At 43.7% G+C, this 25664-nt stretch overlaps 1 protein-coding gene across 1 annotated transcript; it reads right to left on the reverse strand.

Moving 5' to 3' along the window:
• Positions 1 to 102: 102 nt before the first annotated feature.
• MYOM3 (myomesin 3) lies at positions 103 to 25619 on the reverse strand. The gene is made up of 37 exons (XM_064635066.1): positions 25517 to 25619; positions 23268 to 23402; positions 23053 to 23127; positions 22247 to 22406; positions 21845 to 22002; positions 20766 to 20861; positions 20011 to 20099; positions 17580 to 17624; positions 17226 to 17366; positions 16524 to 16685; positions 16121 to 16262; positions 15829 to 16028; positions 15486 to 15539; positions 15050 to 15177; positions 14288 to 14471; positions 13410 to 13584; positions 12690 to 12811; positions 11854 to 12041; positions 11585 to 11711; positions 10730 to 10908; positions 10539 to 10653; positions 10097 to 10253; positions 9650 to 9759; positions 9113 to 9157; positions 8857 to 8993; positions 7268 to 7412; positions 6210 to 6269; positions 5407 to 5474; positions 5010 to 5120; positions 4174 to 4261; positions 3504 to 3542; positions 2951 to 3056; positions 2034 to 2197; positions 1664 to 1700; positions 1529 to 1551; positions 1383 to 1438; positions 103 to 679 (listed from the first exon to the last, which is right to left on the reverse strand). Exons 2-37 carry the CDS (start codon positions 23372 to 23374, stop codon positions 383 to 385), a joined length of 4290 nt encoding a protein of 1429 aa, XP_064491136.1. The 5' UTR covers positions 23375 to 23402; positions 25517 to 25619; the 3' UTR covers positions 103 to 382.
• Between the last annotated feature and the right edge of the window lie 45 nt (positions 25620 to 25664).

Consider the following 25664-nt stretch of genomic DNA (forward strand, 5'->3'; position numbering starts at 1 on the left):
AAGTAGTGCTAGGGAATAAGGCTGTTTTTATGTGTGGAGTGTGTCCTGACTTCCCACACACACACTGACTGATTTCATCATGGATATACTCAACAGCAGTGCTGAGATGTCACCAAGGGTTGAAGTTTAATGACACACACATTAGCAATTGTCAGCTACAAGAAAATCCATAACACACAGTGATTTAATACAAAAACCCTCCACCCAAAGCCTGGTTCTCACGTGTGAATCCTCTGGTATTTCCCACACAGAGTTCAACTACCAAAATAAAAACACTGAAATATTTCTAAAATAAACATAGAGACACGAGCCTGAATTTTAGGGCAGAGACACTGAAAGGAGTTAAATTCCTGCTAAATTCAAGGGGACATAATTAACTAATTCATTTAGGCTTTTTCATCCTGATCCCAGCTGGGACTTCCTGCTCTGTTCCTATCGGGATCTCTCCGTGTTTATAGACACTGATAGTGACCTGCCCTGTTTCAGACCCATATTTATTCTTGACATAAATGCTGTATTTTCCTGTGTCTTCATTGCAGACTTTCTCTATGGTGATTGTCACCACTGAACCCTTCACATCCATCTTGTACCGGTCTTTGAACACAATAACCTTCTCGTTTTTGAACCAAGTGATTTCTGGGTAAGGATCTCCAGAAACACAGCAAGTTAAACACAGGGTCTGTTGTAAAACAAGAGAGCAGAGACAGATTATGAAGCTATAAACATGCAAGGAAATTCAGTTCATAGAATCCCAATCATTTAGGTTGGAAATAAGACCATCGAGTCCAACCCTTAACCCAGCACTGCCAAGGCCACCAGTGAACCACACCCCCAAAAGCCACATCCACATGGCTTTTAAATAACAAAAAGAAAAATAAAAATCAATCCTCTCATTTTCCACAGGTGACATTCCCAGACTGCCACTCCTTTTTCTGGTATCTTCTGGTATAATCAGGATTAACCTGCCTGAATCCACTGGGCCTGACTTGTATTTGTGCTACTGCCTTTTTATAGCTTCTTATGCTGTAAAGTCACACTTAAACAGGCACATGATGAATTTGCAGTTATTGCACAGGGGTTTTGTTCTGCCTGTGTAAAGGGGAATGTGACTCAGAAATGCAAACAGGGAGTTGGTATGATGGGAAAATCAGGTCCAGCACTTAAAGGCCTTAAAAGTCTAATCCTATGAAATGGGGAGACAACAGAAGGGATCTGGCTGTGAAAATGAGCTGGGGGGGTTCCCACTTTCCACCCCTGGCAAATGCAGGAGCTCAGAAAAGCTGCTGGGAATGTACAGGAGGGGAAAAACAGCAGTTTTCCTCCCCATCAGTGATTCTTCTGTGTCTGTGCAAGGGCCAATTAACGAAGTTACTCAATATTACCTTATCCTCCATGATGGTGGCAACATCTGGCAGACCTTGAACAACTCTGGCACGACCTGGGAATCAACAAATACAACCTTTTAGTTTTTCTTATCAGCAAACCATTTGGCTTTGTTTAACTGAAGGAAAGAAATTAATTTACTTACGCTTTTCTGCTATTGCTGCTTCCCTGCAAGTGAGAGAAAATGATTGTGGTTTTATTTATTAGCCATTATATTCTCAGTTTAGAGTATGACACTCAAAATAGATTTAGCTGTGAAAACATTTAGGCAGGAACTTACTTTAGCCTTCTGTGCTCAGCCAGGGCATCTTCAAAGGCTGCAAGAATGAAAGGTGTTAGGGAAAGTTGCTGTTTGGTTTTTTTTGACTCAGTAAATTTAACATAATGCCTCAGTGTTGGGATCACACAGATAAATGTAATTATCATCTAGATGGTGTCTATGCCTGCCTTAGGGAAATATGGCTCTATTTCTAATACTGTTGAAAGAAGTGGGACCTTTCCAAAGAGAAGTTCAGAGGGGGGAAAAAACCTCCAACAGTTTGGAGCTCCAGCTCAGACAAAGGAGAGAGGAATCCCTGCCCTGGCTTTGGAGGACTCTTGGAAAGCAGCTCAGGTATTTCTCATTCCTGGGATGGTTTGGCTCAGCTCACCTTGCCCAGACAGGTCTGTTGACAGTTTGTGGGACTTGTTCCCATCAAATAACTCCAGGGTGTATTTTCCCTTATCAGCATCCGTGGGGTTCAGGATGTGGAGCCAGACCCGATCCATGGTGCTCCCAGCTTTCATCCTGTCACGGCTTTCTAGTTGTTTATCCCTAAGCAAACACATCACCTCATTAGTATTTAGAAGAGCTGGATAAATTAGAGCATTAACTTTTTTTAGACCTGTGCTGGTTGGAAGTGTGGGAGTCAGAATTCACTTCAGGGAGAGTTTTGTACTTAGTCACTTGTGGAAATCCCATGGGCCATGGGATTTTAGGCAGTTTGCCAGAGCTTTACAGACTTAAAAAAGACCTTATTTAGGAGATTAAATAGCATTTACGTGTTGAATATTTGTAAGCATTTAGCTCTTAAACATTATTAAAAATTGGCATCCTTATATATGTGTGAAGGTGGTGTCTAATAAAACACCATTTCTCTATTTATAAAGACATTATGAGGCTAAATTAGCCAGTGTTTGGGAAGAATTTTATAGTGTTTGGGAATATTTGTTATTCAGAGTGGGGGAATAGAGTGGTTTAGGAAAAGAGTAGTAGAAATAAAGTGTTTGGAAAAAACCCTGTCTGTAACCAAGGAGGCTGTAACTGAGCAGTGTTGTAAGGGCATCATTATTATTCTGGTAAAGAAAATCACTTATAAATATTTCTGCAGTGCTAAGATAAAAATCACAAGACTGCTCATTCTGGAATTCCAAGACATGTTGCAGGATGAGAGTGAATTGTGGTTTTCAGCCCTTACTCAGACAAATCTGCAGTTGCCTTAAATGGGCCCAGCTGTTTCATTTTGGATAAACAGTTACAAGAAACAGAGTTCCAGAAGAGCTTTGCAAACATTTTTTTGGGACTCACTTGTGATACCAGGTTGTTTTCATGTAGTCTGTGAAATACTTCACATCAGTGTAGATTTTGATGCCTTCCTCAGTGGGCTGGATTTTCAGAGGTGTGGCAGAAAGAGCTGAAATTGAGGAGGACTTTCAAGAACACACAATTTTAAACGTCACACCAACAAAATCCCAAGGAACACGTTAACATTTCGCTGTGGAGAAGGTGGCCAGCTGAGAGCAGGGTGGAATTCTGCCTCTTGGAGACCCTGGAGCTTTCAGGAGCTGGAGAAAAACTGTCTCTTGTGGAGAACACGGGTCTGGGCTACACATGTCAGAGAAGTAGCACAGCTTGGCCAAATTCCCAGAGCAGTGCTGGGACAAGGAGCAGGTGCCAGCACAGAGTTAATTTGTAAGTGCAGGGGGTTTTAAGTCCCTGGATTTATTTACTGACCATCCTCCTCACACTGAAGGAGAATGGGTGGTGTTTTACTGGATCCAAACCCAGGGGCAGCTCCAGAGCAGTTTGCTCTGACTGGGACATCCCCCTTTCTCCCCTTCTGTTATCACTGATGACATACCACTGATCCTGCACAGCTCCTTGAGAAGCTCTTCAAAGGCTGGAAGACAAAGATTGAAATGTCTATAAATAGAGTATTTATCAAATCACATCTGATCTACCAACTTTCTTTCACTGTGTTTAGGATGTTTTATATCCACTGGTTATTTGTTGTCGTCTTCTGTTGCAGAGCTCACTGGGAATGGAGTTTTTGCCACTGATTCATGTATTTTTAGATGCTGGGCATTTCTTACCAAATTTAGATGCTCCTATCTTCCTTAACATTCAACATGTGCAACCAACTGCCTCCCAGAAAAGAGATTTATGTGTCAGGTTTAAATGATGGATTCCAGATGTCGGGGTAGGATTTAATCTCGGGAAGCAGAATCTTCTGATTGATGCTGAGTTGAAGTGACTGAAAAATTCCTGAGCTTTTAACTATGGTGCTTGACAGAATTTATAGTGCAGTCCAAACTTGAGAAATGACTGCAGATGTAAATGACATTATGATGTAGATCAGGAAACCCTTTAAATTCGACCAGTGAATTTTTAATGCAGGTTTTAATCTCTATAAAAAGTACTGTGGTAATTAACAATGTCGTAGAAAGTGATGAAATTTGGTTTTAAATCCAAAAATTAATCCTAGGCAGGGCTGTCAGTGTGTATTATTGTGTGATACAAGGTTCTCTTACCTCCTTTTGTGAGATCCAGTTGGGTGGAGTCCTCTCCTCGCTCGTCTGAAACAACTGCTTTGTACTGACCTTCATCTGCTTTGGTCACCTACCAAACATATGGGTAATATCTTTAAAAAGAAACAAACCCCAAAACCAAACAACACCCCTCCCAAAAGGAATTTCCCATATCATTGAAACAGGGTTGGGAAGAGGGGGAGAAGCTGATATTTTCTTCTTGTTGTTTTCTAGCGATGATTTGGCTGTTTGAAATTAAAATATAAAATCAAACCCAAACAAGATTGGAAGGAGCCACACAGAGACTGCACTGAAGCTCCCCCTGCACCACCAACCTCCCTTTGTTCAGCTGCACCTTCTCTGAGGCAGTTCAGATTACAAGGGGGGTTATGGCAGCTTCTCTGGCCTTCTCCATAGGTTAAACCATAAAATTGCATTCAGGTCATTCTGTAACGAGCTCAGTAACTCTTTTTTCAATGGCACTAAAGTTCATCTCCAGAATAAGCAGCCAGTGCTGATCAGAAAAGCCCTCAGGTTCTTTTTAGCCTCTCAGGATGTGTTAAACTTTTAACAGCCACTCACTGTTAAAAACATCTTATTTCTTATTAGAATCATAAAGTCAGAGACTGATTTGGGTTGGAAGGGACCTTAAAGATCCTTTAGTTCCAAACCCCTGCCACAGGCAGGGACACCTTCCACTAAAATTCATAGTCATTAAACTACAACATTAGAAGTTTTCTCCTCTCCCCAAACCACGAGGAATATTAATAAGATCAACCCATATTTTTTTGCATTTTCATGTGATCACCAAAGCCTCTGAGTTGTTTTATGGTTTTCACCTTTGGAATACGTAGAGTTCCTATCCCAGTCTGGGGGTCAAACACACCACCTGCTCGAGCTTTCTGGTTGAAGAACCACTGGAACTTGGTGTCCTTCCTCAGGTTTGTTGCCTGTTTGAAGTCAACATTTAGAGGTCAGGATCCCAAATGCATTTTAATTCTCAATTCCTGGATGGCCTTCTAACAGGAAGCATCACTTACAATTAGAGAATTGCTCCAGAATCTTAGAAACCCCCCTTCTTCATTAAAATTCCTGCCCAAAATATAACATCTCCTTACTTTCATTGGCTGGCAACAAAGCATTTGGATGAACACTTCATATCCTCTTAAAATCCACCCCTAAAATTGAATGCTGAAGGAATTCAGCCGGGGCAGTTGCACCCCGGGCTGTGTGTACCTTGCAGGTAAGGAGCACCTCGCAGCTCTCTGTCACCTTCCATCTCAAATTCTCTATAAAATGTGGACCTAGAAAAGAAAATAAACGTCTTGGGCGATGCGTTTCCTCAGCTCTCTGGTGTTACCCGCAGAAATGCTTCCCCCTAGTGCTGAATTCCCGCAGTGCCGCTGAGGGAACGCTCTGGAATAGGGAGGGGAAATTGGGAGATGCACTTTCATCCTGTAAGAAGCAACTCAAGCCGGGAAACTGGACCTGTGGTCTAATGTGTTATCACAGTCGTTATTAAGCGAATATTTTTACCCCTCACGGGAAGGGAATAATCTTTCCAATTTAGTAGTTTTTCCTCTGAATTTGTTTTAGGAACTTCCTTATTTATGAATATAAATTGGGGGATAAAATGAAAGTGGAACACACTGATCTTTATAAACTTATCTAGAGAATCCTGTTTTCTCCAGGGAAAGTAAGTGGATCTTAATTACATTTTTTTCATGGTATTCATTATTACATATAGACTGGACAGTTTTCAGAATTCAAAAATGTTACAGCACTGATCCAGCAGATCCATACTAAGAATTCTGGGTAGTTTGGCTAAAGTTATTTAAATAAATTATTTTGATTTTTAAGGGCAGGGCAAAGTATCTGAAAATAAGGAGTGTTATCCTAGAGTAGTAATCAGCTTAAATAATGTGTTTAAAAAGATGATAAAGAAAAATATTTAGAGCACTCAATGAAATAACTTTGCTTGGGTTTTGCCATCCTTTTAACACAATTCTGGCAAGTGATGAACCTCTGGTTTATCTTACCCTGCTTTTTCTTCCATTCCCTCCGTTTTGCATCAGCCTCTTCTGCAACTTTAGCAAAACCTACGAAATAGCAATGGACAAAATCAACAAACCCCCCCTGTGTTTAGAAATTTCTGCTCCCAAAAGGTGTTTTAGAAAATGAAGGAGGTGTCTTGACCTTACAAAAAGCTTAAACCCCCCCTGAAATAATAACTTTAAAAAGCAATAAACCACAGAAGGCAGAGAGCACAGAATTTTCCTAGTCTTGGACAACCACAGCTTCTCTGCCTCATTCATTGTCAGCAAAGATAAATGGGCACTTTCAGAGCACAACTCCTCGAATTTATTCTGTATCCTGAATGCAGCATGTGCTGAATCACTCTGGGGAGCTGCCTGTTTCTCTCCAGGAGTCAACCAGACTTGCCATTTTAGAGACATTTTCCATTCAAAAACTTTGGAAGCTTTAGAAGGTCACTCGAAAGCAAAATGCAAGAACTGAAACTAGAGATAGGAACTCGATGGGGAAGGATTTGAATGGCAATCTTGTTACTTTCTATTTTTAATTCATTTTAAAAGGCTCTCTGTGCTGCATCTCCAAGGACCCTGCGTGTTTCATGTTGCTTTGCTGCCTGGCCTTGTCCTGGAGTGCAGATGACACTGGTTTCTTTATTGCATTCAGTGCAATGCAATCACCCAGCTGTTGAATACACTGAATTTTCAACCTGCTCCTGTCCTGAGATAAACATGTACTAAATAACACATCACACAGTTTGCTGCCAAGGCACAGTTTGCCATAGCAAGGTAATATGTAAAACATCTGAAAGAAATAACTAAGCATTCCACTGTTTTTATCATCAAGGACTCTATTTATAAGACCAAAAGCTTCAATTTTTGTTAAAGAGAAATTCAGGTAATTTCCTAAATGATTCCTGGACTTTAAATGTGTGCTAAAATAAGTATTTGCTCTCCCCATTCCCAGTGTGCCATTGTAACTGCTGGAAATACTTGGGGGCCTCAAGTGCCTCACAAAGTTTCCACTGGGCATGGCAGTCTATATTTGATCCCGAATTTCCACTTACATTCATCCATAAGAACTAGGGTGAACTGGTTCTTGGCTTTCCCATCCTGCAGCTGGGCTGTGTACATCCCTTTGTCATCTGCACAGAAATCCTGGATAATCAGTTCCACGAGACCTTTCTCCTTGACAAAGTTTATCTTATGTGTCTGTGGAACGAAGAAAATACAATAAATTGAAGAGTTTTTCCACAGTATTGTTTCCACTGCTCCAAGGTCAGCTCCTGGCACAGCATCTTCTACAATACCTTTCCAGTCATTTTGTATTTGTATCTTTATAAACTTCCCTCTTCTTACAGGATAATGAAGCCACTGCCCTCTGCTATTCCATCCTGTGAGATTCAGCTATTATTTATATGTGTAGGAATGGTAGAATTGCTTCCAGCAGAGCCTTCCTCAGGGAGAAACTTTTTGTTAAAACCACCTAACAAACACAACACATTCCTCCTTGCTGGATATTATGCACCTTTCAGCTCTCTGATTTTTAGTATCACAGAAGTGTTGTACTAATTAAAATCTGTGACAGGTAATTGCATATGTGGCCGTGATGAGTAACATTTCCACCCTCCTGCAGGTGCTGCTGAACCTCCTCCACATACACCCGAAACTGCCAGATGCTCCAACATCAATATCATCATTCTGCCTCACTGCCTTGTTTGCTCCGAGCAAATATTGTCCTTACAAAGAGCCTGACAAACACTTCTAATTGTCTGTAAACATGTCAGCCCTCCAGTGGGGAAGCCACAGTTCTTAGAAGAGACAAAGCCTTAGATAAACTTGTTGGGTGTTGTTTTAAACCCCCCAACACGGCACTGACTGCTCTGAACTGCTCTGGGCTGGTCCTTTGTTCCCTGGGCTCTGTTTCTTATCTTGGCATTGCCACTCTGCACTGAACTGACAGGCTGCTGATTTATACTGTGCTTCATTCTCAACTGTTCTCCCCTCTGGTCCTGTCATTCCAAATACTTTTCAAATGTTATAATATTAACTTGATATGGGAAGACAAGGAGGAGGGCTGAGCGTTTTTCTGGCTGTCTCAGGAGGTCGGGGCACGCCGTGACACACCAGGCAGGGCTATTTCCAGTGCCCCACACTGGCAAATAAATCACTTCCATCTGCTTCTAGGATTCATGAGATTTGTCTGTATTTAGTTCAAATGGATGGGGTGGAAAGCCTCAGCTTGGCTTGGGAAGGCAGAAGAAAAATATCCCATCCCATTCCAAGAGATGGAATTTCTTTAGCATCCACTGAAATGGGTCGAGTGTGGTCCCCCAGGACAGAGCTCTGCATCCTGCACGGGTGCATTTGGAGCATCCCACAAATTACATGTGGCTGAGGTTTACTGTCAGAAAAGTCCTTTAGCAAAGGGAAGTGGCAAGTTGTCAGAGGAATATTGCTGAGGAATATTGTCCTGTCTGTGACTGTGTCAGAGCTGCAGCCTCGCAGCTGGGACTGCACAGCTCGAGAATCAGGCAGTTGCCTTTCTGTTTAGGCACAAAATATCAGATGGGAATTTAGAAAACTGGGAGTGTACCCATTTGCTCTATCTCCCTGTACAGCAGAAGTCAGAATGAAATCCAAAAATAAAACCTACTGGAGTACTTTTGAGCTCCTTGTCATTGAAGATGAGGTGCAGCTCAGCGTTCGGGGACAGCTTCTCCACCTCCAGCCACAGCCTCACTTCTCCTTTCTCCAGAACATCAATGTTCCAGCCAGATATCAGCTTGATCACTGGCAAACAAAGAGAACCATGGAGGGGAATCACAGGCAAACCACAGGATTTGGCTCAGCCAGGGTTCCCCTTTCCCTGTCTGTACATGTGGTTGTGGTGTTTTACTGCTTCGACTTACGTGGGTTCCTGATTTCATGGCTACGTTTCAGTAGCTTGTCCAGGTCTGAAATGCAAAGAATAAAAAGTCATTTGGATACATACAACTAGGCCAAAACAAATTAATTGTATCCATGTAATTTAATTTGTTAATGAACTGTGCCAAGAAGAAAGAAAATACTTGATAATGGGAAGGACTAGAGAAGGTTGTGAAGATAATTCTTAGTTGTGTCTGAATAAAATGTTGGTTGTATCAATTCAAGGAGCGTGTTAAAGAAGTTTTAAATCACTGTGATAGTGTAGCTGTGTGTGAAACCTGAACTGTGATGGAAAAATGACTTTCCAGTCGAGTTGGAAGCATGGAATCTTTCCTTAGGGCACTGTAAAAGAAACTGCCCTTGAGACTTCAAGGAATGGGAAGCATCTTTCTAATGATGCCACTGTCATTAAGTGACATCAATCACTTACTATTCCTCTACATGAAACTTTCCTCTAGACATCTAATATTAGAAAATTAGGGCACACTAGGTTTTTGTTGTTGGTAATTATTAGGGTTTACCTTCTTTTGTTAGAGTGCAGCTGGCAGAGATATCGTCATCTACATCCGTGACCTCCACTGAATAGACACCCAGATCCTTTTCTGAGGGCTCTTTCAGTATAAGCTTAGATCTAGAAGTAAAAAGAACAACAATAAAAATTATGTTTTCCTCAAAAAACATGCCTCCTCTAACAGAATGCAATACATTTGATACACCCAGAACATGAAATAGAGAATTAATTGGCATTTATAAATGACACCGAGGAGCAAGGCAGAAACACTGGCAGTGTGACAACTGGTGCCTTTGGTGACCTGCAGGTTGCACTGAATGGTGCATTTCCTGGACACCAGAGCTGGGAATCAGGGAAGGGAGAGGGAAACATTTGGCTTCATGTTTTTCTTAGTGTTTAATGTGTTCTTTATTCAACAGTCCACAATTAGTTTTCTCAGTGTGCTTTACATACTCACCTGTTGCCTTTCTCTTCAGTCTCAACTCTGTCAGGATCTGGTGGTCCTTTGTAGTCCTTTGACCAGATAAATTCAGAGGATTCATTCTTTTCAGGAGCTTCAAAAGCCATATAAATGAAACCCTCTTCGTCGACCCCAAGTTCAATTTCATTTGTGCCTGTATGAGTGAAAAACATTCCTTACCAAAGCAGATCAGGGCTGAGCTTCTGCACATCTAACTGAAAAAAACCCAAACAAACAAAAAAAAACAAACAAAAAACCCCAAACCACAAAGTGTACATTTGAGTAGATCAATTTGGGCAGTTTGATTTGCTAGTCTTTATTTTGACTGGGGGTCTTTCTTGCTCTGAAACAAGTAGCTGGTGCATCATAAGGCAGTTTTTCACTGGAATCATCATTCTACCCACAGACTCACACGATCTCATCACTTTTAGTTTCATACCAGGTTTGGTTTTGGCCACCACAGGATCTGAGGGGAGCGAAGGGGGTCCAATGCCAGCCTTGTTCAGTGCTCTTACTCGGAAAATATAGCATTTCCCTGTGTCCAGGCCTGAAACCTGCAGGAAACATTGGCAGGAATTAATGTGAGACCAACTGAGAAGCACCACTTGGATACTCAGAGTGTGTACAGACCTTCATGTGGGTTGTGGCTACGGGTTGTTTATTTATCTGTTTCCATTCCTCTGAGCCTTCTTCACACATGTCCACATAATACCCTGTAACTGGACCTGCTCCCGTGTACAGTGGTGCTTCCCAGTGGAGCTGCAGGGATGAGTCTCTCACTTCACTGCACCTCACATCGTAAGGGGGGCCTGTGCAGACAAAGGAAAGCTGTCCAACATTCAAAACTGCAGCTGGGTGCACTTTGGGGTTGGGGGCAGAAAGGGTTTTAAGGTAACAAGTGACTAGGAGATGCTTTCTGTGGTAATTAGGGCTCTAGGAAAAAAAAAAAGCATAAACCAGCTGCTTTAATGTTATTTGCTGTGGTGTAATAGACAAAGGAATTAGGATTTTAGATCCAGATTGTTCATTCTCTGGAAGCAATATTGTTAAAAATACCTGGGTGCTGTATCTGTGTAGTGCAGAAATAATACTGTGAACTGGGACATCCCTGGAAATGTTTTTGTGCTTTCCTGTGCTGGCAGGAACATTTACACAGATGTGTAGTGTTCAGAAGCCCCTTGGATTCATGGGCGAGTGAGGAGATGACTAATACACCTAGTGACATTTTTGTAGATGATTTGTAGGGGCCATAACTAATACACCTAGTGACATTTTTGTAGATGATTTGTAAGGGCCATAACTAATACACCTAGTGACATTTTTGTAGATGATTTGTAAGGGCCATAACTAATACACCTAGTGACATTTTTGTAGATGATTTGTAGGGGCCATTCACTTAAGAGTTGGACTCGATGATCCTTGTGGGTCCCTTCCAGCTCAGAATACTCTGCCATTCGTGATGACAGTGATGTACATGAGAGGTACCTGGCTCTGGCATCGTCCACTCCTCACACCTGAACAGGTCACTGGGCTCAGACACTTCCCCAACTCCAGCCATGTTCATGGCACAGGCACGGAATTCGTACAGGTGACCTTCCTGCAGGCCGCTGACCTTTGGGTGCAGGAGGGCAAACATGGTCAGTACAGCCCTGCTGGGGAGGGGCAGAGGAGACTCCTAGGCTGGAACTAGGGGCAGCTCAGCCCTTGGTACAGCTGTGCTGGGAGCAGCACAGGGGCACAGCTGAGAGCAATACCGTGCAGACTCGCCGAGGAATTGGCTGGATGTTCACTCCTTGCCAGTCCAGCTCGGAGCTGTCGTGCTGGTCTAGGAAATAACCCAGGATCTTTGTTCCTCCTTTGCGCTTCGGGGCTTTCCAGCCGATGGTCATGTTGGTCTTCCCACAGTGCAGGAGGACAAAGCCGTGTGGGGCCGATGGGCAAGCTGAGCAAAGAGAAAACAGGGAATTGTTCAGTGCAGGGCTGGGAAAAGAAGCGTAGTCCAAGTGTCAGGAGGAACTGTGGTGAGGAAATCTCAGTGTGCTCATGTGATTCTGGTTATGTGAAGGCTCCCTAAATACCACTTTGGCAGTGTAAAAGGGTTTGAAGATGACCAGGTTCTCATTTGGAAGTCACAGCAAAAGGCAGGGCTGTGTCTCAGGATGTTTCTCCCGTGTTGCTTTATGGATTGTGTGACAGAGGAGGTGAAAGCAGGGGATCAATAAAATGAGGAACATGGAGGGGCAGATCCTGGCTGATGTGGTCAGTAGGACTTTGTAATTGCCCTGAGAAATTCCCAGTGCTGATTTCAAGACACAGCATAACTGAGCTCTTAAAATGGTCACCTGTAGCAGAGCCAAGTTAATACTGGGAATGTAACACAGTGCTAAGTCAAAATGCTACTTAACTAACTCTGCCCACCCGTGGCAAGTGCAGTTGATGGCAGAAGCTGCAGGGCACAAGAAAAATCAATTCTCTGTTGCTTTACTTCTCAAACATTATCATCATTACATGCAGTAATAGCTATGTATGATGGCTGGGGGGTTGAGGGGTTTAATTTTGGTGTGTTTGTGCAGGGTGTGTCACCACTCACCGATCGCTGGCCTGACAACGATGGGATCTGTCTCTGGGGAGCTCTCACTCAGTCCTGCCTCACTGACAGATTTCACACAAAAGACATATTCTTTTCCAGGCTGCAGCCCAGGAACAGTAAATCTGGGAGAGTAAATTAATATGTTTGTGTTTGACTGTGCAAAGTAAAAGTAAACAGTGCTTAGAACAGACAGCAACACATTATTAATAAGGCTTTGTTCTTACAAAAATCATTATTTGCCATTACATATTAAAGTGTCACCCAATAAATCAGACAGTGGGTATGGAACAGGTGGACAGGAATCACTCTGCTGGCTGGAATTGTCAGGGGGAAAAACAGGACTTTTTAATGGACTTTATGTGACCCCCACAGTGAGAGAGGGACTCTACATCCTACATGTGAGTGATGCCAACTTACTCTACTGGAAAACAAGCAAAAAAATGGAATGTGGTTCTACTGGTGCCCCAAGGTGTGTGTACCTGCACAGCCCCAGGCTGAGAAGAACACACAGACTTTGCTGTCAGCCTGGCTTTGGGTGTAAAAGTGAGGCTTTGAGCAATTCTGATTTCTCAGGGAGGACGTGGGGTTTGTGTGTGGGTGAGCCTGTGTGGGGGGAGTGAAGGAAGGTCTTTTTTTATCTGAAATATGACTCCAGCCAGAAACAGAAGAATCCAGGTTGGGCCCTGTCATCTCTCAGTGGAGGAGAAGAGCTGAACTCACTCATTGCATGTCACAGGCTTGTTATTGACAGTTTGCCACTCCTCTGTCCCAGTCTCCCTGCAGTAGATGTAATACCCAAGGGGCTCCTGACCATCCTTTGGCTTATCCCACTGCAGAACAACAGATGTCTTGGTGTCTCTGAAAGCTAAAACCTGAGATGGTGGAGGCAGAGGAGCTAAAAAGAGAGAAAAAAATACAGAGAAAAATAGGGAAGTTTAAAATCTATAATTTAAAAAAACCACCAAAACATTGAGTTGGCCTGTTTGATTTATTCACCTTTTCCAGAGCACCATTTTCAAATTGTTACCCAGAGAAGCTGTGGCTGCCCCATCCCTGGAAGTGTCCAAAGCCAGGTTGGACAGGGGTTGGAGCAACCTGGGCTAGTGGAAGGTGTCCCTGCCCATGGCAGGGGGTGGAATGAGATGAGCTTTAAGGTCCCTTCCAACCCAAACCAGTTTGTGACTGTATGAAATTAGAGCAAAATGCCATGGACACTGTCCCAGTCTACAGACTCTGGTTTTATGTCTGGGTTTGCCACGTCTCCTCTTCCTCTGCCTCCTGCCTGAACCCCCCAAAACAGGGGGTCATGCTTCCACACTGGTCTGTGTCACCTCCCTCACACCCTGCTGGAAGCATACTTGGATTAAACACAGACTTCAACTGTTTCTATTTTATTAAATGTAATTCCCCCCCCTGCTGCTTGGTTAGATTTACACTGCACTGACCAACTGCAAAGTAATTAAACAAGGATTTAAGGCTTTGAGAGATTTCCTTATATCAAAGCAACTGCTGTGTAATCACAGACTGTGAAGTTTAAAAGAAGGGGCAGGCAGGGGAACTCCCATGTTATTTTCAGAGCAGAGTAATGAAATAATTACCCAGTTTTGCTCCTGCAGTCACAGGCTGGCTGGGCAGGGATGGCTCACTGATTCCATACTTGTTAACGGATCGCACACGGAAACGGTAACATTTGCCTTTCACGAGATCAAAGAGTGCAAATCTTGGGGAATTAACTGGCATGTCCAGATTAACCATTTGCCAGGAGTTGCTGCCCACAATGGACTGTAACGAAAAAGGTGATAATTTACAACTTGTGTTGTAACTCAGGCACACCCCCCCCCCACAGATAACAAAGCTGATCATTGTAGGAAAGTAGTGGGAAAAAAACCAACCAAACAAACAAAACCATAAACCAAACCCATAAATTACAGATTTCTTGTTGATATACCCAAACTTTTCTCCCATGGCAACAGAGGGCCCCTTTGCAGGAGAAGTGGTGCAGCGGGTGAGAAATGAGTGTGTATGAGAGGAGACTGGGAGTAGATACTAATTAACCAGCAAAATGATTAGTGGGGAACAGGACAGTGAAGGACTGTGCAGTTTTTCCACAGCTTTTCCACACTTTGGGGCAGGAAGGGTCCTTCCTGTTAAAATCCTGCCACTGTTCTGCAGTGTAAAAGTTTATTCTCTGTTAACTGTTAGTCCTGGAGTGGGTGTCAGTCAGGATGAGGTGCCCTGAGGAGCTGGAGGGAGGCTGAACCAGCCACTTTTGAGGCTGTGGTTCTCCAGTGCCACAACCCACCTGAGGAAGGAATGGTTCTGCTCTGCAGTTCCCCTTCTCTGTGATGTTATTTTCTTACCTTTTCCACATAATAATTCAGGGGCTCTCTGCCTCTTGGATCTGGTTCATCCCAGGCCAAAGCCACATAATCTTCTCTGACCTCACTTGCATGAACATTGGTGGGTGGCAGTGGAATTTTAATGTGTCCTATGGGAAGGCAGAAAGGCTTTAGTGATAATGTGGCAGGAAAATAAAGTTCTTTTACAGTGGCTGCTGTTTTCCCACTAGAAATTAAGATTCATCAATATACAGGAGTAGACAAACCCTCTGGGGACACAGAGGCAAACCAAGATTCTGATGAAAGGCTGTGCTCTTTGGGATAGTTCTGATCCTTGTGCAGCTTATTATGGTTATCTTCCAAAGTATCCTTTCTCCAGTCATGTTTTCACAGATCTCCTTGTTGCAGAACAATCACTCCTCTCTTAGAAAAAGGCTCAGGGGAAATTGGAACTTACCTTCCAGGTCATCCTTGGATACTTCTATCGTCCTGCCTTCATCGTACGGAATAACTGTAATGTCAAACAGGGCAATGTTATCCACTCAGAGGAGATGCTGGGAAGAGAGGCAGAACCCAGGACTGTGGCATTTGTTGTATGCCTAATTATATACCTTTCATGTCACATACAATGGTATTTTGTTGTTTTTCTGCCCAGAATAGTCCCAAGGTGGGTTCAGTGAAGGCACAGAGTGTTCCAATGGTGTTTGTGAGAATGGGGAGAACTTGGACAAACTGCCTTCAGTTATAGCTGCAGCCTCCCTCTGTCCTTGAGGAGAAGTTTTTCCTGATTTTGTACAAACCTGTCACTCTCCTGTCCCTGTTGGGATCATATGTTGTAACTGGATCACTGGCTTTTGAGGGGTGACTGATGCCCACTTTATTGACAGCCTTTACTCGGAACTGGTACGTCTGTCCCTCAGCAAGGCCCAGGACAGGGCACCTGCAGGTTTTCACAGGCTGGGCATTGCAGGGAACCCAATCCTCTGACCCAGCAACACACCTGGAACAAAACACAGCCCAGGGAGTTCCTTCAGGGTATTCCCACAACAATATAATGAGCTTTTTTAGCTCAAAGGTGATTAACTTACAGACCTTTCAATAAGGTACCCCAGGACTGGACTTCCTCCATCATCACTGGGTGCTACCCAGGAGACAATCAAGCAGTCTTTGTTCACATCATGACATTTCATGTTGAGTGGGGATCCAGGAGCACCAGGAGTTTCTGCTGCAGCATCTGTGGAAACACCAAGGGATGGTGGTTACTGTCTGTTCCTTTCTGTTCCAAAATTTTCGTTCAGTAGCTTAATTTTAAGTGTCTCAGGACCTACATCCCAGTAATGCAAGCCTTGTTTTCTAAATCACTACTGAAAATAAGATTTGGTCACTTCAATAACTGCATCCCTGCGCAGAACTGGGAGCTATTTCCTTGTGTGTGAGGTTGGGAATTCCTTCCTGCCAAGGTATCATGGAAGGAGGTTTTGTTCTCTGCATGTACCTCTAACAAACACATAAGTGGTCTGTTCTTTGTACCCATCCAGGGAGGGGACACGGATGGTGTAGAATCCCTCGTCCTCTTTGTGGGCACACGGCACCGTCAGAGAAGCCTCCCGGTCCTGGTACTTCAGCTCCTGACGTTGGGAATTCTGCAGCAACTCACCTGTGGAGCATGAGAAGGGGGACAGGAACTTCACCTGGAGTGGCTGGTTAGGAGTGGCATAAAAAAAAGGCAGCAAAACCCACAAAAGAGCAAGATGAGAGTCTGTAAGACATTCCTGATGTTATTGTTGTGCCTCCAAGTTATAGCCATGGACTGATCCAACTTTGCTGCATTGTTCCTGCTTTCCAAAACTTAACAGCAGATAAAGATCACCAGTGTGGCCAAGAGGGAAATCCCTGATTGCCAGCTGAGTATAACAAAAGTTTTCCACTTGATGCTTTCTCTGGATAGGACTAAGGCTTTTAAATTATTCCCATGGGCAGGAATGTCCTTACCTCCAAAACATTTTAGTGGTATCATCCTTTACAAGTGGGGAAAACAGAGAAATTAAATAGTGGCATCTGTATCTTGAGGAGAGCTGAGAGCAGCTCAGGAATCCTGAATTTTGATCCTTTTCTTTGAACATTCAGTCACAGCTACAAATTCCAGTGGTACATTCTTAGAGGTAAAGACATATAAACTTATGTGTTGTCTACAAACCATCTCTGAACCAGGTGATGTCTCGTTGGTGGTCAAGTAAATCAGAAGAGAAGTAACAGGAGAGGGTGAAAGGCTCCTTTTCTCTTGAAAATAAGGGTTTCATTGGAAAAGCAAAATCTGCCTCCCTGGCCATAAGGGATCCTGTGGAATAAGAGTAAAAGTCAGCAAGATAAAGAGGCCTCCAGAGCTTTCCTCCCTGTAGTGTTTTTATTGTCATACATTTAGAGTGGTACCTGAGCTTGCACTTTGCACGTGCAGTCAGGCTAATGGGAAAAGCTCTGGCTCAGGAAAAAAAAGAATCAAGTTGCTTCAGGCTATAAAAACAAATAACAATAACATCAATGATTTACTCACTTTTGTATATTTCTGAATCAAATCCTGACTCCTTTCCATAGTATTCTGTAAGACAAGAAGGAAATACTTTTAGCAAATCTCGTGCCAGTGTTTTTCTCCTCAAAAATGTCCAGTGATGCTCAGCAAACCATTTTTCCCTTGAAGCAGCCCTTAGTGTGAGCCTTCAAAGAGGTAAAACTGTAATTCATTTGACAGCTGATGCCCTTCACAAACAACTGGGGATGTGTCTGCAGAGGGGATTGTTCCCATGGCTGTACCAGTGTGAGCAATACTGCTCTGGATGCTCACGTGCACTCAGTTATTCAGAGCTCAGGAGGGTTTTTCAAGGTTGGCTTCTGCCTTTCAAAGCTGCACTAGGCAAGTTAAAAGCAAACAGAATAAAAATTTGAGTGAAGGCAAACCCCTGGCTTGAAACAGCATTCCCAGAGGATGATGTGGGATTCTTGAAAACTACCAGTGACTGGGACTTCAAGATTTAACCAAAAGCAAGGATGTTTCTTCTGATGATACACTGAGGTAATCCCTGGAGCTGAGGGAAGTGTGTCCCCACATCACTTGTTTCAAGATTGTGAATTCTTTAGGGGCATCACAGGTGAGTGCTGGCCCACTCCACCTGCTCTGGCCTGTTGGCACCACATCACAAAGTGACATTATTTGGAGCTGAAATCCAAGAACTGATGCACTTAACACATGATGAAACTGAGACACTTCCTTAAGTTGGCAGAAATGCCCACAAAATAACGCCTGTTCTTCCAGGGACTGAGGTCTGGCAGTAGCTGAGCTCGCTGACAAGCAAAACATGAGGCTGAGTGTTAACAGCTGAGGAGGAAAGAAATACAAAGCATGGGAACTAAAGCAGAGCCTCATCCCAGGTTCCTGAGAGACCCTCAGTGATGTCTTCAGGGAGAGTGAAAGCCCAGAGACCCTCCCCTGGCATCGAGGCCGTTGCAGACAGAGCGGGGCCGGGGGCACAGATGCCATCGGCCTGCCCGGGGAATGTTTCCAGTGCAGGCAGGATTAAGGCCTTGCTGGAGTCTCTATTTTCAGACTGTTAAATGCAAATAGCAAGAGGAAGACTCATGTTACTGGGATGGCATGAGAAATCCTGGGAGAAGGGGCAGAGTGGGCCCCTCACCACAGCCACAGTGGTTTGGAAAGCCTGATGAGAGACAGGTTAATCAGGCACTTAGAGGTGAGGAGAGCCATCTCATCCAGGGCTAGACCCTTATCCTGCCATCACACCCTGGTCCTAAAGATTCTGACAGGAACTGAGAGGAGGATGTGGTTATTGGCATGGAATTTTTCTCTCAGGCAGCTGCTGCTGCTCTGTGGCAAAGGCCAGTTCCTGAGGTGTGGACACTGGGAATGCAGAAGCATTGCACACCTGGCAACTTTTTCTGTATTTCTGCACTGGGGTAAGGGTATTTAGAAATCTGGGAAAGCTGCAAATGAAGGTTTTCTGGGTTATTATACAGAACCCTTTAGAACTGGTAAATATCTGCTGCACATTTCCAGGTATGTTGAATTTTGACACCGTTCAATTAAAGGATCTGAAAGATATCCTGATGCACTTCTGTTACAATTCTGGAGTCACATTCTTCTGTAGGGATACGTATCCCAAATGGGATTCAGATGTGATCAAAATATGGCATGTGAAGAATAAGTCTGATATTAACATAACCCACGACAGAGCCAAGAATATATTTGCAGCACTAATAATAAATAAATATATTGTAATAAATATATTGTCTAAACCAAACAAAACCCATTCTGTCTGCAAACATAGTTCAAGCTGGCTTTGGAATTCAATCAGTTGAAGAAACCCATCTCTTCATGACCAAAGACATCCAAAACAAACCCTTCCTGTTCATCTGTTGCCATTTGAATTATTCCCTATGCCAGTTATTTTAAGAACAGCACAGATCAAATAAGAAAATCTTGTATTTGCTCTTGGTAGTTACTGATATGAGAGAGAAATGTGGTATTCTCTGCACTACTGCACTGAGAGGTCCCTCTGAAAGCCACAGGTCTTGGTAACCAATTTCTTGCTTGTCTTCAGAAATGCAGCAGAGTCTTGCTAGGCCTGTTATGTATTTAACTGTGTGACTGTTTCACAGCAGAAAAAAATGCCTAAATTTAGTTCAATTTTAACCCAGGGACAGCTGTGTCCATATGGAATCTGAAAGATTTTGGCTGAGTCCAGAAGTGAGTGAGAAAGAGAAGCTGTTCTATCAGCCATGTGCATATATATTAGTGGCAGCCAAGATTATTTTAGCCAGTTGTGCTTTCTCCTCACTAACAGGTGAGAGGAATTCTCCTCTCCCATTAACAGTGCTTTTTTTCCAGAGTGAAAAATATAATATATGAAAATATTTTGAAGATTCTACAGAGTTTGAAAGTTTAAAGCCAAAGGAGCATATTTTGTACTTACTCCTGACCAGCACCGTGGCAAAGGAATAAGCCTCTCCGTGCTGGTTCTTCACTTCCACACTGTATTCAGCAGAATCTTCCATGGAGCATCTGAAAAAAAAACCAAAACACATTCCCCCTCCTTTTTAGCTTTCAATTATTGTTCATATTTCACAGGACAGATTCAAAGGGGTTCCCCGTTAATCCCAGAAAATAAAAGCAGATATTTGCTTTTCATCCAGAAGCTGCTTTTCCTTTTGATTACAAGGATTTCTGATACTTTGGGGCCAATTTTTTCTCTTGATACCCGAAAGCAAAACATTTCAAGTACTGAGCAAGCAAAAGACCTGTGGAACACTTGATTTCACTGAGGATATGCATGTGTCTATCACATGTATAATTCTCAGAGTTGAACTGATGTCTCTCTCATCACACTGATCCATCCTAAATCACATTGCTGTGTCTGTTTGTGAAGTGCTTCACGTGCGTGGCCTTACCCTGAAGGAGAAAATGTTGGTGATGCCTAAAAAGAGGAGGAGAAATAAATTAAGGCTCTAAATTTTATTTTTTTTTAGGATTTTTAAATGAACTGCTGTTTCATGAACTGCTGTTGAGATTGGCACAGGTTTAGCTCAAAGACAGCGCCCTGAAGTCAGGCGAGGTCAGATTCCAGAAGAATTACCTTTTATGGTTTATCATACACAAATGGGGAGTTGTGGCAGAGCAGGTCTTATTCAACTGAAAAAAAACCAGCTCAGCCAAGGGCACACACATTACCTGCTGATGTGCAGGGTCAGCATCCCAAATTTGTTTTTTATCTTGTATTTTCCTGCTGGGGCCAGGCGGGGATCGATGGGGACTCCGTTTTTAAACCTAGTTGGACACAAACAACGTGCTATTAGGAAATTACCTGTCTCAAACACAGCACAAAAGAGGAGTAGATACAATTCCCTCTTTTACAGGTCTCCCACTTCAAAACAGCCTTGCAGCTGACCTAGATCCCCTCCCTAGTCCTGCTTGCCCCTTCCCTAGGGATGCTGGTGGCTGCCTGAGGCAGCGTGGCCTTGACTTAACATTCCCTGCTCTGCAGGTCGTGGGAGGGAGTTTGCAGATGTCTCTGCTTTGTGTTCCTCGGGGATCTGTGGGAGGATCATATTCTCTTTGCTCTTTGAATAATTCAAAGAGGCCCCTCTGGAAGGACACAGGACATGGGGAGCTCCCTGCCTGTGAAGTCATTAGTAATCCAAATGTTTGCCTACTTAAACCTTCCAGGGGAGGAAGGGTCCATGGCTTTGACAAACTGATCAAATTGTTTTCTGAGGTGATCTTTCATCTATTTCCATCTCTCTGCTATGGTGTGTGCTGCAGTCAGGCCCAGAACTTAACACTCCTTCCCTGAGGTTGGCAAATATGCCAAGTGAGTAAATGTGAGAGTTGTGTTGTATTTTACGAAGTGTAGAAGCAACAGCAGTTTAATGCTGAAACTCTCGTGGTGTCCAGGGCAGCCAGGCCTTGAAGGTGTGTATGTGTAAGGTGGTTTAGTGCTGAAGATAGATCCTGGTTTCTGAGACTTAAATCCCAAGTTTTTCTGCATGACAGAGGACAACACCAAGGGAACAGGGAAATAAATCTACATGAATAACAATCCCAGAAGGAGCCCTGTTGGACTGTCCACTGCTTCCAGGCCCACGGAGTACTCAGTGCCCTTACAGCAGAGCTGGAGAACTGAGAGTGTTTTCTGTGACCTCTGAAGCTCCCCCTTCCTTCTCTCTGGCAGGACATGGATGTTATTCCTCTGGCTGCTCCCTGGAATGCACAGACTGTGCCCACAGGGGTCATTGCTGGGACTGACCTACCAAGTGACCTGCGGTGGTGGGGAGCCCAGGACGGTACAGGCCAACTTCACATCCATCCTCTCCCACACTGCGTGTGCTCTGAGGGGGATCCAGAACATGGGGGGTCTCCCTGAGCGCAGCTCAATGTATTCCTTCTCCACACGTGCCTTTTCCACAGCCTGGGACAAGGAGACACCACATGAAGGCGATGGAAAGGGATTCTGTTATTGCACAAATTCTCTCACAAAAGGGGTGTGTGACAATGCCTCAGTGGCAGGAGCACAAGGCCTTGTCCTTGGTTTGAGCGACTCTGAGGTTGTCCTAACACCTGCTGAGGTTCAGGATCCTCTCCAGGGTGCTACTATTGGCTGTAATTTTAACCCTGTTGGCATTTCTGTTCCCAGTGGAGGTGTCTGAGCTGACCTTCCTGCGCAGGGCTTTCCGGTCGGCCCTCACGCGCAGCAGCCTGCAGGTCCGGATCACCTCCTCCTCAAAGTGTTCCAGGTCATTCCCAAACCGAATCCTCTTTTGCCCCCTCTGTTCCAGCTCTAGGATGTCAGCTTCCCTGCTTATCTTGTGATCCCTGGAACACAGGATGGTAAAAAGCCATCAGAAGTCAGGATAATGTTTTTTGTTTTGTTTTGGTCCTTTTTTGCTGTTGTTTATAGCACATATTTTTGGTTAAACCAGAAGTGTTAAGGACAGAAACACTGGCTGCTTGCAGTGTGGGTATGAATGTTGGGCAGTTATCCTTCACAGGAACCAGCAGCACTCCCATGAAAGATCAAACTTCCATGGCACAAGACAGGGACCCACTGTTTGACCAGTTTTAATGCCAGGCACGAAGCTGGGAGACGGATTGAAGGGAGAAGGGATGTTGGTTGTTCAGCCATCACAGAAAGATGGACAGCAGGATCAATGCCAAGATTTTCTAGGAAAGAGGGAGAGTCCCATCTGCTACCATTAATTTATTAATCTGACTGTTATTTTTCACTTATTCCTTTGAAATCTGGTTTCTCTTAGTCCTTTGCTTGTGAGCAGGACAATATTCCTCATTATCACAGGTACTAAGGCACTATCATTTCATTTCCTGCATTTTAGTTGAGATCTGGTGTTTTTAAAGGAAGAACCTTTCAATTCAACCTGCTGATTTTGCTTCCAAACAAAATAAATTGGAAACTGTGACCCTTAGAGTGGTTATATTTGAGTTACCATGATTCCTGACTTACTTTGGTGGTTCAGAGGTCAAGGCAAGGGCAGCTGCTATCGACAGCTCTGAAAGGCTGAAAGTCTCTTCTTCCTCACTTCCAGAGGCAGACACATGGAAAAGAACCCAGACAAGATTCCATGAGTTCATAAACTCAAAACTCAGCAAACCTGTGAATGTGTAGGAAGTCCTGTCTGGGCCCAGTTGACTCGACCTGTCCCCAGCTCTGGGGCTCACCTGGTTTTGAACTTTTTCTTCCTGGTTGTGGAGGTCATTTCCAAGCTGTGTTTCCTCTCCTCCTTCTGCTCCTCCTCTCTGTGGTGGAAGAAGGTTCGGGTTCCCATGTTGGGAAGTGAGAAATGAGCTTTTTAGCTGGAATAGGATAAAACATAAAGTGGTTTTTCAAATAAGGCACCTCAACAAAATATCCCAGAGTTATAATTAAGTCCTTGCTTTGCTTTGATGTTCAGGGGCTGTGAGTGAAGGTTCACATGACACCATTTGCTGACTTTCAGACTGTGAGAGGGGTTTGTGCTTCTGTGAAAAAGGGAATCAGATGAAGAAATGAAGTCCTGTAACAGAACAGTCAGTAGGCAGCACCTTGTGGATGGATTTGTTTCCCCAGGACTGATCCTGTGCTCTAAATCTGGTGGATATTCCCCCAGGGAGTTCCATTAGATCAGAGCCCCAATATAGCAGGCAGGCAAATGAGGAGCACTGTGAGAGGGAGACCAGAGGGACATGGAAGATTAGGGATAAAATAAGATATGGAACATCAGATAGTGAGATGTGGAAGAAAAGTTTAGGAAATAAGCAGATTTTCAGGCTGGAAACTATATTGCAGGGGTAGCTGTGATGGCAAAGAGCCTGTGACCCCCAGGCTGTGATCACACCTGCCCCTGCCTGGATGTGCCAGGGATTAGATAAGGCAATGCTGCTGAGCCAAGCACACAGGCTGCTGTGCAGGAATCATGGAATGGTTTGGGCTGGAAGGGACCTTAAAGCCCATCTCATTCCACCCCCCTGCCATGGGCAGGGACACCTTCCACTAGCCCAGGATGCTCAGCCAGTTCCAGCTGCTGAGACAGAGCACTCCTTTGCACTCTTCCCACCTGCAATTCCCTATTCCCAGGTTGGTGACAGGAACAGTTACAGTCCAGTACTTTGGGAGGATAATGCTTTATCCAGTCCTTTGGTTGCATCCTGAGAGATCAGTCATCACTTCTTAGCCCTTAGAGAAAGGTTGATAAAGCACGGGGAAAACAGCATCCTTCAGAAGGTGAGCCTGAAAGGACTTGCTCAGCAAGCAGCAGGATTTTCCCAAAGAGTGACCAGAGGAGCTTCCCAGGGAGATCCTGCTCCAACAGGTGAAACCTGGGAGCAAACATTGGAGCAAACCCTGGCACTCTTGGCTCCCCTCCATCCCTGGCTCTGCCGCAGCCCCTGCTCTGGGAATCCACAGCTCGCTGCTTTCAGGCTCTGACTAATGGTGGGCATTAAACTAAACTAAATTTTACAAGTCTATCCCTCCTTATCTCCCTCTCCCCTCATTTAATTCAAACCCACACAGCACAAGCCTTAAACTGTGCACATTTACAAGTTCTGAGAGCTCGGGTTACTTTGTGAAAGCAGCTTTGCAAATGCAATTGTTGCCGAATAAAATTTGCTCAAACATACTTGTAAATCTTTCCCTAGCTCATGTTCCATGACTGAAATTTTCCCTTGGCAAATTTTCCTCCTGGATTTTAGCTTTACTGCTTTCTAATCTGAGCTCTATGAAAAAATACAGACCCCTCAGCTTTCACCAGGACAATTTTTTCATGCTGTTTTGTTCACTTTTACAATTTTCTGTTGATGTAAATAAATTTATAAAGAGCCCATGGAAAAGCACAATTGTCCTGGTAAATGCAAAATATCCCAACATGAAAATGAAAATAAGGAATTAACATGATAATATTTCCTTAGTAGATGTTAACTTTGGAAGGAACAAAGAAATGTTGGGTAAGAAAGAGAAAATAAAACAGGCTTTTATGGGAAAATATCTTTGTGATTGCATGAAATACTGGTCTCTTCAGGACTGATTCAGCTGCAGAATGACTCCTGTCATCCTGGGCATCAGATCTTTGTGTCCATGTTCACAAATAATTACTGATCCAGATTAATTTTTACTATATTTTTTTTTTTATTTTACCCTGGACAAATTTCAGTGCTTTATAATCTGGTGTTTGTGCAAAGATACAGAGTTCTGATCTGCTACAACCTACACTTTTCAATTCAAGCATGTATTATTTTCTAAACAGAACAGAAACACAGAACAGAAAAACAGCAATTACACTTTAAAGCAGACACAATGACAAAGCACAGTCTATTTCTGAAGTGCAAGTCAGACAAAGCTGTCATGAAAAAAAAAATAACTGATGCTGCTCTGAAGATCTTATAAAATCTCACAACAAACAGCAGCTTATTTACAGATAAACCAAACTCACCCAGTGAAGACTCTGCTGAGAGCTCCTGTCCTCAGGCAAGAGAGAGGACAAAGGAGGCTTCCCTTCTCCCTGGTGATGACACTAAGAATGACTCTCCCCAAAAGAATGTTCCCCATGTTGGAGTGCCCATCCTGGAGTCAAATTTAGC

The sequence above is a fragment of the Pseudopipra pipra genome, chromosome 24 (genome assembly GCF_036250125.1).
Source record: "Pseudopipra pipra isolate bDixPip1 chromosome 24, bDixPip1.hap1, whole genome shotgun sequence".
In the NCBI taxonomy this organism is placed as follows: Eukaryota; Metazoa; Chordata; class Aves; order Passeriformes; family Pipridae; genus Pseudopipra; species Pseudopipra pipra.